The 14573-nt window shown below is 43.3% G+C and overlaps 3 protein-coding genes across 3 annotated transcripts; 1 reads left to right on the top strand and 2 right to left on the bottom strand.

The window, feature by feature from the left end:
* Positions 1-452: 452 nt before the first annotated feature.
* LOC9637124 (nucleotide pyrophosphatase/phosphodiesterase) lies at positions 453-2668 on the top strand (the record flags this gene model as incomplete). The annotated part of the gene is made up of 10 exons (XM_024663304.1): positions 453-533; positions 594-710; positions 764-856; positions 905-977; positions 1109-1190; positions 1248-1380; positions 1462-1667; positions 1720-1845; positions 1916-2219; positions 2288-2668. Coding segments are annotated over 10 exons (1539 nt in total), but the record flags the coding sequence as incomplete, so codon positions are not given.
* A 4714-nt stretch (positions 2669-7382) lies between these two features.
* LOC9636394 (poly(U)-specific endoribonuclease-B) lies at positions 7383-9546 on the bottom strand. Its single transcript, XM_002989473.2, has 6 exons — positions 9111-9546; positions 8967-9017; positions 8619-8911; positions 7936-8556; positions 7800-7874; positions 7383-7728 (listed from the first exon to the last, which is right to left on the bottom strand). Exons 3-6 carry the CDS (start codon positions 8823-8825, stop codon positions 7492-7494), a joined length of 1140 nt encoding a protein of 379 aa, XP_002989519.1. The 5' UTR covers positions 8826-8911; positions 8967-9017; positions 9111-9546; the 3' UTR covers positions 7383-7491.
* On the bottom strand, positions 8861-10353 carry LOC9637123 (germin-like protein subfamily T member 2). The gene is made up of 4 exons (XM_002989472.2): positions 9727-10353; positions 9561-9630; positions 9304-9398; positions 8861-8911 (listed from the first exon to the last, which is right to left on the bottom strand). The coding sequence occupies exons 1-4, from the start codon at positions 10351-10353 to the stop codon at positions 8861-8863; spliced, it is 843 nt and encodes a 280-aa protein (XP_002989518.2).
* Positions 10354-14573: the final 4220 nt, after the last annotated feature.

The raw sequence follows: 14573 nt of genomic DNA, 5'->3' as shown, positions 1-14573 counted from the left end.
TAGAAGAAAGCGCATTTTCTAATCTAGACAGGAAATATGCATTCTAAGGCATTTCATCGTAAATATATATCAGGGCATTGCTGCAGTAGGAATTGCGCGACAATGAAAATCATATTCTTCATTGTTGTTAACTTTTGCTCCTTGGTGTTGCTCTCGCAGCAGCATTCTTTGCCTTCGAGACTGCCGATTGATCGCGCCGTGATAAACATTGACAACTCTTCGTCTGTGCGAGCTTCTCCCGATGTGCTTGGCAAGGAGGTAGCAAAATTTGTGGTTTCACGGACACTGATTCTTCCTTTTACTGTCCCTCAGAAAGAACATGCTGGAAACGTCCTTGTGCAATTCCAGAGGGCCTCTGGAGCGAGCGACCAGGACTGGATCGGTGTCTTCTCACCACCAGTATTCAAGTATGATCTTCACACTGAAAAGAGTTTTCTTCTACTTTGGTTTTGATCGCTCGCAGCTCCTCCGTCTGCGTGGTCAAGACAAGAATACCCGCTTGGGGACCTTACATCTGCAGCGCTCCCATCAAGGTACTACTACTTCTTGGTGTCACTCATTAGACGTAATACCTTTCGGTTTTGTCCTTTCAGTTTCAGTACGCAAACCAGTCGCAAGACTACGTGAGCAGCGGCAGTGGACAGCTCACGTTCCGTCTCATCAACCAGCGCGCAAACTTTTCTTTTGGTTTGTTCTCCGGCTTTGCGGAGGTAAGATGATCGCAGCTCTCTATCTAACATCTGTAACTCCTCCGACTGAGCAGCCGGTGCTGATCGCCGTGTCTAACGTGGTCACCTTTGACGACTTGAAGATGCCTTTGTACCCGAGGCTAGCTCAGGGAAGGGCTTGGAACGAGGTAAATTGTCATCGCTTGATCCTGTTATATCAAACAAAGAAGCTCTAGGATCTCACAGATGACTGTGACTTGGACGAGCAATTACCTTCCCAGCGAGGCAGCTCCATTTATAACATGGCAGGTGTACGATGACAAGTATTCCTTTGTTGCTCATCCGGCCACCACGCTGTCAGTGAGTCGTGGAGATATGTGTGGTATGTTGGTTTAGCTATGGAGTTCTTTTTTTGTTTTTAACCAACAGTTGTTTTGAAGGAGCTCCGGCATCCACAATCGGATGGCGAGACCCTGGGCAGATCCATACTGGGATTATGACGGACTTATGGCCAACCACAAGGTAAGTTTATCACATGCATCGAGTTTAACATTCTTGTGTTTTCTTTTTTCGCTGCAGGTATAGCTTCCAAGTTGGTCACAGGCTGCAGGATGCCTCGTTTGTCATGAGCCCAAAGATGTACTTTCATTCACCCCCATTTCCTGGCCAAGAATCCTTGCAACGAGTTGTGATATTCGGTGATATGGGCACGGTACAAGTTTTTTGTTTTCTCTTTCTTCCTTTTTTTTTTGTAAAAAAATCCTTACAAAACCAACTTGTGCGAATTCAACAGCACCAGCGAGATGGATCGAGAACGTACTTCGATTTTGAGCCGGGGTCTTTGAACACAACTGACGCACTTAACAACGAAATAAACGACATCGACATTGTCTTCCACATTGGCGACATATCCTACGCAACTGGATATCTCTCCGAGTGGGATCAGTTCACGGAGCAGATTGAGAATTTGTCTTCCAAAGTTCCTTACATGACAGTCAGGTATTTTACATTCTTCTTTCTCTTTTGTCGATCTAAAGTTTGCTCAAATCAGTGGAAACCATGAGCGAGATTGGCCAAACACTGGCTCTTTCTACAACAGCACCGACTCGGGAGGCGAGTGTGGTGTTGTTTCATCAACCGTGTTCAACATGCCCGTGCAAAACAGGGACAAATTCTGGTTTGTAGTTCTAAAGTCGAGAGAAAGCTAGCTGATTCACAGTTTTGTTGTTTTTTTTTTTCCTTGCAAGGTATAAAACCGACTATGGTCTCTTCCGCTTCTGCATCGCCGACTCGGAGCACGACTGGCGCGACGGCACGGAGCAGTACGAGTTCCTCGAGAATTGCTTCCGGAGCGCGGACAGGCAGAAGCAGCCGTGGCTGGTATTCATCTCTCACCGCGTCCTCGGCTACTCGTCGTGCTACGCTCCCGAGAACACCACCGGCGAGCCATTCGGCAGGGACAGCTTGGAGAAGCTGTGGCAAAAGCACAAGGTGGACCTCGCCTTCTACGGCCACATCCACAACTACGAGCGCACCTATCCACTCTATAACGTGAGTGCTTTCGTGTTTTTGTCCATAGCTGGATCTTCTCTCATACTTGGCGCTTCTCCATCGTGCAGCAAGTTCTTGCCAGTGACGAGAAAGATTTCTACTCCGGGACTTTCAACGGGACCATTCACGTAGTTGCGGGAGGCGGCGGGTTTTGGCTGAGCCAGTTCCCGGAGAGCAAGCCATCGTGGAGCTTGAATCAGGACTGCGACTTTGGCTACACCAAGCTCACCTCGTTCAATCGCTCGTCGCTGCTGTTCGAGTACAAGAAGAGCCGCGATGGCGAAGTCTATGACCAGTTTTGGATCCACAGGGAGTACAAGGACGTCCTGGGCTGCGACTCTCTCAACATGTTTTGCCCCCTGGTTACCTCCGCCGAGAACTATCCAGCATAGCGATCACGATCATCCAGTGACCATCTTCACGATCTTCCTGACTGAACCAAATTTTTGTGCTCTGCCAAATTTTATTTTTTTTCTTTTTGAAACTGGATTTGGGTTCGAGACTCTTGTGGTGCGAGGCTAACTTTCGTAACTGTTTGATTTTCTTTTTCCCGGGAAGAGGGGAAAAAAAAGCGAAGGGCGATGAGGATTGTTCCAAATCGATCCGCTGGGGAGGAGAAGCTCACCTCTCCGTCGGCCGTGACCGAGAAGCGCCTCATGAGCATGAAGAAGACGGACTTGATTCGATGGCTCCAGCAACACAAGGTGGAATTGCCTCCAAAGGTAGCGTAAATCTCTCCCTCGCTCTTGTCCTCCTCTTCTTTTTCCTAGAATCCACTCCAAGCTTTCAAATCCTTCCTCTTTCGTCAAGCATTGAGATTCAATCGATGTATGATCCCCCATTGCCATGTCTAACTTGCAGAACCAGCTCAAGGAGTACTATCTGGGCATGGCTCTGCAAAAACACGCAGAGCTCGGAGGAGGCCACCGGCATGTCCAAGTCGCCACCGAGACGCCACCCAAGCCAGCTCCCGAGAGGAAAAGGGTAAGAAGAGAAAACCTCGACACATTGTTTGCATAACGAAAGAAACTTGTAGAGAGGGAGGCCGAGGCGAAGATCCAAGTCGCCTCATCCTTCCCGCTCCTCCCACCTAAGCCGGTTGCGATCCTATCTCCCGGGGAGGCCGCTGTTGGGATTTCTAGGCGTGGGGCTCAGCAGGAGAAAGGTGCTGAGATTCATCTTCGTGGCCGCGATTGTGTTTGGCGTGCTTGGCTACGCGTACCAGGTGAGGAGATTCCAAAGGAGGAGGAAATGGTGCTGGCAAAGATGACTATATTGTTTGATGTTCTGGCATTAAAGAAAACAAGATTGATTAGAAAAGATATTTCAGATCTTAACTATTGTATAGGGAGATTAGACAACAACGACCAAACATAAACAAACACAGTGTATAAGACCATGTCAAAGTCATTGAAGAGTGTGGACTCCATGCAGTTAAATTTGACAGTGATATGGTCAGAGGAGAAGAGTTCTCCTCAAAATTGCTACACAAGATAAAACAAAAATGTAGGCTCACTTCACTGAATTTCTCCCTTGCGTGTTGTATGGTAGCATCCCAATTGCTCAGTATAAAAGCCTATCCTTCTCACCACAATTTTCATTCATTCTTCCAATTTCATTCATCCATCCTCATATCATTTGATCTCGTCCCAATTGTTCCAGAGCTTATCGAGCTTGCTTTGAGAATCCTCGTTCCAGGGAGCTCGAGTTTTAGATCCATGGCCATGGCGCCCGCTTCGTCAATCCTGCTTCTGAGCACCATGATCATCGCATTCTTGGCCAGCGCAGTGGTCTCCGACCCAGATCCACTCCAAGACTTTTGCGTCGCGGATCTCACCGCATCACCGGGCGTCAATGGCTTCCCATGCAGGAACGCGTCCAGCGTCACGGTGGAGGACTTCATCTACAGGGAAATGGTGAATCCGGCCAACATCACCGCCATGAATCGCGCGGGCGCAGTGTTTGGAACCGTGCTGAGGTTCCCCGGGATCAACACCCTTGGCCTCTCCATGGCCAGGCTCGACTTGCTACCCGAGGGGATTATCGCGCCACACACCCATCCCAGGGCCACGGAGATGGTGTACGTCGAGGAGGGGAGCGTATACGCCGCCATTGTCACCGCGGACAACCGCTTGTTTGCACAGGTGCTGAGCAGAGGCGAGGTGATGGTAATTCCGCGTGGATTGATCCACTGGCAGATGAATGTCGGCAGGAACAATGCCAAGGTCATTGCTGCGCTCAACTCTCAGCTCGCGGGGACGCAATTTATAGGGAGGTCCATGTTTGGATCGAGCCCCCAAGTGCCCGACGAGGTGCTAGAAAAGACCTTTTTTATCGACAACACTACCATCACTCAGGTCCGATCCGTGTTTGCTTGATTTAATCTTCTTTGATCTTCCAAACTGAATGCACATTCAAACTCGGTTTTGTTTCTCCTTTTTAATTATTTTTTTCTATCTGAAAATAATTTAAGAGGATTAGCAAGTTTTGTTATATAATTTATTTTTGTTATTTAAAATTCATATCCAAAAACTTTTAATTGGTTCGACTTTTTTTTCAATATTAATGTTTATTACCCTTAAAAGCCTTTTTTAAAGTGTTCCTACAAGAAATTAATTTTCTCTTTTTCATTAGAATTAAGGATACTATAGATATTTTGATATAACAATTTTTTTATAAGTTAGAATGGTTTGAAAGGATAGATTATATGTAGTTAATTATTTTTATTATTTATTTTAAAATTATATTGCACTAGTATTTATTTGTATTCTAAATAGATGAACTATTCCTATTTGAAAAAATAATTCTAGGCTATAATAATTTTTATTTGTTATTAATTGTAGAACACTCAAGCACAAGTATGTAAACAATTAGGGAGAACAAGAAATTTCAAACCTCAGTGCATTCTATTGATCTCAGCAAGATCAAATAATCTAGCTTCAAATTATCTAGCTTGGACTTATTGAGCTTTGCAGTCAAAGAAAAGTTGTTACAAATAAAATGCTTTAATCCATAGTATGACATTTACCTCACATGGCAGTGATTAAATCTATTTGTAGCAATGTTGGCTAAAGGTGGAGGAGTGCAAGATCATTTGAGCACATCTATCAGTCAATTTGGATTTACAAACATAAACATAATTTTTAGCATTAAACCTTGATTATAAAAGAATTAGATAAAAGATGGAATTTAGAGATATTCTAAGAATATTTAGTACATAAGTGCAGATGAAGTAATAGAGATCCTTAGCACCAGTAAGTAAATCAAGGATATGACAAGAACACAATGTTTGAAAAAAATTCTTTTCTTATTGCCAGTTGGATTTGTGTGTATATCTAGGTAATATAGGTTCTTTTATATTATTTTTTCTATCACAGTTTTTAAAGAGATGAGATGATACCCTAAAGCATTTTAATTTCATATTGATGTATAAAATCTATAAAAGTGCTTTTTGGAGTTTCAAGAGTAGTACTAAAGTATGGCAACAAATGTGTAATTGCACATGGGTGCATCTTTTATTTATATATGTGCAGATTCCTTTTTTTTTGTTTTCAATTGCACATAAAATATTATGCACAAAATCAGAATTGATTACTATAATATTAATCAAAATGGTGCATTATAAAATTTGAATAAGACAAACACTTTTTACATATATGAAACCATGTCATCTACTTTGAATGATTCAATTCAATTCACGATCCATGAAATTTGACATATACAAAAATGTGCAAAACATAGGCAAGAGGCAACACCACCTTGACTTTCATCACCACACTCTTGAAAGTGACAAGCACCTCCCTAAACTTCCCAAGAGTCAATGCCTCAATCATGGCCACAACACTTTACTGCTCAAGGTTATACTGTGTTTTTAGCTCAATTGTATCAAGCACACTGCCTAGCAGTAGGATCACACAATCTTTATCAAAATGTTGATAATCTCTTCAAGCACTTATTGTTACTTTAGGATTCTACTCCTCTGAATCAAACCTTTGTTCTTTGTGAAGAACTTGATTGCCATGGCAATGTCAAAAGCTGTAATTTAAGTGCTCTAATGTGGCAATGGTGTTGCTGTATTGGCATAGCTGGTAGTGAGCAGTGGCCAGTGTGTGGAGGTTCATGGCTAGTGCTCTTTTGGAACAATATTTGGTTTAGCTATCAGTGGATAAATCAAATTTATAAAACAAAAAATAAAATGCTAATATGACAAATAAATTGACGTGGCTTTACCAACTTGTTTTCATGGGTACTTCTATGACACTACTTATCGGGGAATATAAGATAATTAAAATCTATCAGCAAGATCATTGTCTCCAATGAAAAATAAGTGAGCATCCAGAGTTATGTTGCTTTGCATTCATACGCATGTGAAATCAACATGCAACACAAACTTTTTTTTTATAGTCTTAAGCATTTTAACATACAAATTTTATTTTCAATAGATTCTGTCGAATAAAAATGTTGGCTGACTAAGATGTTTTAACTCATAAAATAAATGTTGAACACACCAATTTATTTTAAGGTATAAAGAACCAAGAAGAGACAAAATTAACTTTGAACTCTTCTACGAAACTCCTTGGTATGTATAAAGAACTAATCTCCCAAGCACCACTCCATTCCATCTCATTCATTCAATCAAAGCCTGTGTGATCAATTCTATCCCTATCGTAGCCAAACGATATGGCTGTATCCAAAATTATATTCTTCGCCACGAGCATCGACTTCATCTCTCGTGAACTCCTCCAACACCACAAACATGGATCGCTCCGGCGCGATCTTCCTTTCGCACATCCCGGCCTCAATACTCTGCATCTCGATTTCCTTCCCGAGGGGATCATCCCCTCCAGGCTCCACACACCCATCCCAGAGCCTCGGAGATGGTGTACGTCGAGGAGGGGAGCGTCTACGACGCCATTGTCACCGCGGACAACCGTTGTTCGCTAGTGTGATGAAGTGGTGATGAACAGGGGCGAGGTGATGGTGATCCTGCACAGATTGATCCACTGGCAGATAAATGTCGGCTGGACAAATGCCAAGACCATCGCCACTCTCAACTCGGCGAGGTCCATGTTTGGGTTGCGGCCGGCAGTTCCTGACGAGGTGCTCGATAAGACTTCCTTCTTGGACGCGGTTGCGATCGATCAAGTCCGATCCAACTTTGTACGAGCCAACAATAATTATTTCTTTCAATTATTCTTTTTTCAAAAACAATAAGAGATTGATCTTTTCTCGCGAAAAAGAAAAGTGTGAAGAAACTTAGAAACGAAACTTTTCATTCCTCAGCTATAGGAAATACTGAACCAATTCGATTTCTTCCATACCTGTAGCACTTCACGTTTACAGCATAGGATCCCAGAACCAAATGATTGTCTTCGTCACCACAGAAGAAGCAAAGAGTATAGAGCGCTAGCTCAAACTCGGGACTCACTCCAATGAAAGAGCTTGACGCTGGCTTGCGAGCACCATTCCAAGTGAACTGGACTGTGACAAGTCGGGTATGCGAGTCAGGCTGCACAATTCCAAAAAAAAGAAAGGTGGAGATGTTTGTTAAAACAAGAACACTCTGGGACCATTTTCTACCTCGTCACCACCGCGCCTCCTTGGTAGTATATAGCCTTGATAATCCAGGCTCCCCTTTGCTTCTTCAATGTAGAACTACAAGGAGAGGAAAAAAAGCCATCACGACCGTCACGAAGTTGAGAAGAACAATGCCTACCTGGATCCAGTTGTGGAGGCCGGAGACTTCTTCATCGTTGTTCTCCCGGTCTTTGATCTCTCCCACAAAAACGTGCTCAAACGCCGAAGAGGAGTTTCTCGTGTTATCTCGCCTGTAGAGATCGAACCATAGCCGCTGGAGCATCCGCTTGAACTCCTCCCAGTTGTCCGACTGGATGGCCCGGCTTGCAACCAGGTACTTGAACAGGTACTGGATTGGAGCCGTCCTGCTTATCTCTTCCACGAAAGCTATCTGTTCTTGCTCTTCCCTCGACGAGAACTCCTCTGCAACATCCTGATCTGCGTGATAGTTGTCCAGCAGCGCGTAGAACCTGGCGTAAGTTGGACTTTTGAAAACGTCCTGGCTGACAAATCTGAAGAGCTCGTTGGAAGCCATATCCTCCTTGCTGTAGACTCTCTTCCCATCTCCGCAGTCGATCTCGTAGTCACGGCCAGGAACAAGGCGGTCGATGTCGAGATCCCAAAGCCGGCTGCAAGCAACGCGGTAGTCACTAAGTTCCTCGTCCGTTGGTTCGAGGTTTATAGACGAAGAGTCTACACCTTCGGAATAGTCCTGATCGCTTGCATTCCTCTTGAAAGCTTGCTTGTATTCATCTGGTGCCTGGAAACGAAAAGAAGAGAAGAGCACTCGCTAGATCTATGTAGTCTAAAGATAAATCTCACCTGCTGATGCTTGGTATGAGGGTGCTTATCCCACCTGGATCTCGGTTGCGCCTCTTCCTCCTTTCTCGAATCTGGATCGTTTGACTGCGAATTGTCCGCATTTTGGTTTCCAGCGGCAAAATCTTGCACTGCTTCAATGCCAATGTTGATAAGTCCCTTGAGAAGTCCTTCCATAGCTCCCTCTTCTGATGATACCCTGGAAGACATGCTATCTCGTCGCCTTACTTCAACATAAATGTCGCTCACGCGTTGCCCAACGCGTTCGGATATTCCACTTGAGAACGCATGGTTTCCTGTGATTGCAAAAGCTCATTAAATAGCAAACTACCGACACACAGTGGAACTTGCCTGCTTGAAAATCGTTCCTTGAACTTCTGGTGTAATAAAACGTCTCCAAGCCTGGAAGGAAGCTCTTAGCAAAATTGGATGTAATCAAAACATAAACATTTAATAAGTACATTAGCTTTGTTTGAGGATACACTTGCTTCATACCTTATCCAGGGCGCCGTCTATAGTATAGATACAATGTGGCATCCACTTTGCTCCACTGATTCTCAATCGAGTTCTTCAACGGACTTTTATAGACAAAAGGGAAGAATTAAGTCACAAAAGGAATCACAAATCATTGGGGTTGCAGAATGATATGCCAGAAACGTTGTTATCCTGGACATTTTCAAATTCTTGCCGAATCCAGTATCACCCAGAGGCGATGGTTTCGTAAGTAGACCAGAAACCACACATCATGATTGCTAAATTTCCCACCCAAGTGCGTGGGGCTCACTGGCGAACATCCCAGTTCATGTCAACAGCATCTTCTTGCCAAAATTCACAAAATAAATGGAAGAAAAAGAATCAGAAACAATCATTCAGAAGAAAATGATCCGTATGCGACTCCCCGCCGCTTCTGGAAATTAAAAAATGAGAGAAATTTTCTTCTACTACCTTCGTTGTTAGCCGCGTAGCAGTTGTGGCCGATTGGCCCTAAGGCTTGCTTCTTAGACGATAAAGCTCCCTGGCCAGGAACCCTAAATCAATCTCTTATTGTTTTCGAAAAGAATATCGGAACAAAGAACAAGAAAATGTTGGATCACAAGAAGTTGGATCGGACTTGATCGATTGCAGCCGCGTCCAAGAAGAAAGTCTTCTCGAGCACCTCGTCAGGGACCGCCGGCCGCGACCCAAACATGGACCTCGCCACAAACTGGATTCCGGGGAACTGGGAGTTGAGTGTGGCGATGATCTTGGCGTTCGTCCGGCCGACATTCATCTGCCAGTGGATCAATCCGCGCGGGATCACCATCACCTCGCCCCTGCTCATCACACGAGCGAACAAGCGGTTGTCCGCGGTGACAATGGCGGCGTAGACGCTCCCCTCCTCGACGTACACCATCTCCGAGGCTCTGGGATGGGTGTGTGGAGGGATGATCCCCTCGGGAAGGAAATCGAGCCTGGCGATGGAGAGTCCCAGAGTGTTGAGGCCCGGAAATCTCAGTGCTGTTCCAAAGGTCGCGCCAGCGCGATCAATGTTTGTGGTGTTGGAGGAGTTCACGAGCCCGCTGTAGATGAAGTCGTCCACCGTGACGAGCGACGCGTTCCTGCATGGGAAGCCATTGATGCTCGGCCTGGCGCTTAGATCTCCAATGCAAAAGTCTTGAAGTGGATCTGGGTCAGATGAAACCAAGGAAACGGCCAAGAATGTGAAGAACACGAAGATTATGGATTTAGATACAGCCATGGCTACGATAGACACACAAGCTCTTGTATTGCTTTGATCGAATGAATGAGATGGAATGGATTGGTGCTGGGGAGATTTGTGGGATTATATATGCCAAGGAATACGGTGTTGCTTTTCGCGTGTGGCACTCCTAGGGAGAATTTGAAAGCCGAGTAAGTACAAGCCTACAATGTTGAATAGCAAAATCAATGTGTATTTTGTCTTTTCTGGTTGCCAAAGTTCAATGGAAGGTTCGTTGGTCGTCACGTCTGACCAATTTTACTATTTTAAATTCCAAGACAATTACTTTATAAGGCTATTAACAAAAGTTTTAATTAGGAATATATTCTAGGATATTTCTCAATCTATCGTAAGGTACCAAAGAATTTTTAAAAAACAAAACAGAAATTATACAAACATCATTCAATAAGACATAACTATGATAAATAATATCTGATAGTATAACTCATGCACAATTTATTTATTTTTTTGAATTGCACATGAAATTATTATATAGCAATTTAAACATAATTGTACAATCAGTTTGTATTTCCAGTGTTAAGTACCCCAAAATCTCGAGGAGCCAAGAAAACCATACAAAAATCAATCACTAATCACTCACAACAAGATTTTATAATGCTTTACATTTCCATAAAAATTGAATCACGCAAAAAAGAGGACATGACATTGCTGCACATGTGGATGAAGTGTCTGTGCACCTGTGCACTCATGAATGTGGGATGTCCCATATAAATATTATAATACAAGTCATATGTCACATGCCACAGTTTGTCAAGGATGGATCCCACAGAGAACTTCATGCTGATGTCTAAGATCATAAACTTGGGGAGATCTGCAAGGTAGCTCAGGATTTCACTTGTGAGCCAATTGCCAATGATGTCAAGCTTTGTGAGATTGCCACACTACCATAGCACACTGTCAACCAAGGACCTAAGTAGTGTAGTGTTAAGGCCGAGCAAGAGCTCAGTGAGGTTGGAGAGATTACCGATGCTGGTTGGGATCTCACTGAAGAGGGAATTGTTTACAAAGTCAAGGATCTAGAGTGAGCACCCACACTCACTCTAGATCCTTGACCTTCTGAACAATTAAGCCTCACTAAGAATGTGGCTGGACAAAAGATTGCTGCTCAAATCCAGTTGCCACAATGCTGTTAGGGAGAAAATTAATGGAAGGATGTGGCTGGAGAGGCGAACAAGCTCCTCTAAACAATGATCTTGCCTAGTATATAGTTGCTAGTCAAAACTCAATAAGAAATTTGTGGAGAGGTTGAGCTTCTTGAGCTGCACCTAGCAATGTGTAAAGATCTATCCTCCTTGTTAGAGAATTTGGGGCAAGATTCAAAAAGCTCAATCCTGCTAGTATGATTATGGCATATTAAGAATTCATACATTCTTGAAAAAAAAAACCATATCTAAACATGTTTTTGTGAGTCATTAAACAATTGAAGCACATATATATTTGAAATTCATATATCTTATAGTATAATTCAATGTTTTGGGACAACCTCCACCCGAAGTACATGTGTTGTACCTCACAGAGTGATTCATAATTTTTAATAACAGATATAATAAGCAATATATATATATATATATATATATATATATATATATATATATATATATATATATATATATATATATATATAAAACTATTTTTTAATAATGTATAAATCAACGAGAAGCCTCAGGTCATCCAAGAGTATGAATCTGGAAAAGCCATCCCCAACCAGCAGAAATGAAAAATCTTCATAAAAATTAAGAATTCACAAAAAATAAACATTTAGATATAAGTAATGCAATATTACATATATTTAAAAAATATTAAGTGAGGAAGTATTAAAAAATGGTGCAAAAGAATGCTCATGAAGTTCCTCAACAAATTATTATACCAAAACCAATGTCTGAAATGTTAGTCCCAAAAAAATAACATAAGTTAATAAAAATAACATGAGAAAAAGATCACATTTAGATAAATGACATAATAATAAATAATATGTTAGTAGGCGATTTCTTTTGAGCTGGCTTGGCTATAGCTGTTCTAGTTATCATCTAGAGCTTCCTTGGTGAAGAAGGAGAGAGCAACACCAGCTAGAGCTTTCCAAAGTACAACAATGGGAAAATTGGATAGAATTAAAGCACCAAGTGAGAGTACTATTGATACCTCCTCTGACGCTGCTCATGGCAAAATCCAGCCGCAGCTGCTGCCCGCTAGGGATCTATCCCCGCAATGCTGCAGCGATCTTCCTCCCGTATAGATTAATCTTTCCTCCCTCTTTGCTACCTGGAATCACGCATCGCGAGAAAGTGCACAAGCACTAGGAAGTCATACCCGTACATCATGGCCAGAAGAACTCAACAGGCACTCGTGGCGCATGAAAAAGGCTGGTTCGCTCGTCAAGTTCTTCGTACTGATAAGCGCACAGAGTTTCCATGCAGCCATAAAGTGATAAATGGCTAAGAGACTAGCTGGAAAAGAGCTAGCATGACAATGGCTCAAGGCGATGACAACGCGGCCTAAGTGTCAATCTGTAGGCAGCCAAGAAAGACTGTGTCAGCTCCCCCACGCTGAGAGACATTGCCACGCACTACTCTCCACTACAATGCAAGGCCTTCAGTGGAGTGGAAGCCTTGGGAGTGGAGCTTATCTGCTGCTGCTGCAACGCAGAGGTCGGTGGTGAAAGGATTTTTATATATGCCTAATTTCAAGGATTTACAGTAAAGTTCCGCACAAGAAAGCAGAGAATATCTGCTCTATCATACAACCCAGCTGAGAAATCCACAAAGATTTTCATTCGCCAACTAGCTAGAGTTTAGAGGATTATTATATTCAACTATTATATTGTAATTTTTATGCTTGTTGGATTTCGGTGGTGGAAGATTCATCTTTCCTGTTTAGAAATAGAAGAGAAATAATTAAGATCTATACTAATGAAACTAATACTAATTCCAGGCGCTTATAATTTAGTTTATCTAGGTAAATAAATTTAATATCATAATGAACATAGTATATGTTTCCATTTAAACGATGCTAGAGCTAGATACATGGAAGAAAGAGAGACAGGGGGGCAAATCTGGCAATGCTAACGAGGATCTGGTGCAGAAGGAGCCAGGCCATGAGATCGATCTGTCGGGCGTTGATGAGCTCAAACAAGCTAATATCCAGGAGGCGCGCCTGGATCGACGACACCTGTGTGCTAGTAGAATGGTTGGCAGCAAGAAATGCAGGCCATTCGAGGAGAGATCCAAGGCCTCGTCACAAAGATATGGAGTCTATTTGTCCTTTCTCTCTTTTATATGTCTCGGATGCCATGCAAGATTGAGTTCTTGCAAGGTCGCGTGGATAGTTTGATACAGGAAAGAGACAATGTTGCTGCTCGCTTGCTGGACCTGGAAGCTCGCGCTCATCGAAATGATCACGCCCAGGTTGGCATAAAAAATGTGATGGATTCTGTGTATCAAGACTTTCAATCCAGGACGGCATTTGTGAGGAGGAGCCTACAGTGGTGGATGATTTAAAACTCCAGCAAGCAGCAGCGGCTTCGGTGCTGGAGAATCTCGTTGCCGAGAATGGCAAGCTAACTTCAAAGGCCTGCGAGAAAAGTCTCTTGTTCTTTTTTCTTCGATTCTGTAGGTAAGTTGTTTTTCGTGTCATGCTTTCTGTTTTCTTTTGCAGTTGAACGACCAAAGCTTGGTTATCAGTCAGCTGACAAATGGCCACAGTGTCGGATCAATCGGATTGGCTCCGGCTGCTCGGAAGATGACGAGCGCATCCCCAGAAGATGAAGTTGACATGCAGACCACCACCACCGCTCGAAAAGGGATGGAGCAAGTGGCTGTGGATGACAATTACAACAATGTGCGGAAAAATATCCGCCTTCCACTTTTCCTGCTATTACTGCTGCTGCTTCCCCTCCACCATTCACCACCCCCTTGATGACACTGCCATGGCCTGATTCGTCTTTAAGTTCCCTCGTGTTTCATCGTTATCAGTCACACCCACTTGCCGGAGAAGAAAAACAGGGTGATGAAGGAGACGGGAGGAAGGAGGAGGCCACTTCCATGGCCGCAGTTCCATTCTCTGATGCTCCATTGATGGGAGCTTCAATCCGAGTCATATCCATGGTTGCCCAGTTTGTCAGCGGGGCTGATCTGGTGAAAAAGACATAGTAGCAACAAGGAAGAAGAAGCAAGCTTTGGAAGTTTAGTTGGAATGGAGAGCTC

Source organism: Selaginella moellendorffii, unplaced genomic scaffold, assembly GCF_000143415.4.
Source record: "Selaginella moellendorffii unplaced genomic scaffold, v1.0 SELMOscaffold_98, whole genome shotgun sequence".
Taxonomy (NCBI): domain Eukaryota; kingdom Viridiplantae; phylum Streptophyta; class Lycopodiopsida; order Selaginellales; family Selaginellaceae; genus Selaginella; species Selaginella moellendorffii.
The sequence above is the reverse complement of the archived record's forward strand: the minus strand, read 5'-3'. Positions and strand labels throughout refer to the sequence as shown.

Coding starts and splice junctions, on each gene's coding strand:
- LOC9636394 (XM_002989473.2), bottom strand. CDS start 8,825: ATGTCTTCCAGGGTATCATCAGAAGAGGGAGCTATGGAAGGACTTCTC. Junction 8,557..8,618: donor CTCATACCAAGCATCAGCAG/GTGAGATTTATC, acceptor TTTCGTTTCCAG/GCACCAGATGAATACAAGCA. Junction 7,875..7,935: donor GCCTCCACAACTGGATCCAG/GTAGGCATTGTT, acceptor CTCTCCTTGTAG/TTCTACATTGAAGAAGCAAA.
- LOC9637123 (XM_002989472.2), bottom strand. CDS start 10,353: ATGGCTGTATCTAAATCCATAATCTTCGTGTTCTTCACATTCTTGGCC. Junction 9,399..9,560: donor CTACGCGGCTAACAACGAAG/GTAGTAGAAGAA, acceptor GATGTTCGCCAG/TGAGCCCCACGCACTTGGGT. Junction 8,912..9,303: donor TCTGGGTGATACTGGATTCG/GCAAGAATTTGA, acceptor TTGCAATCACAG/GAAACCATGCGTTCTCAAGT.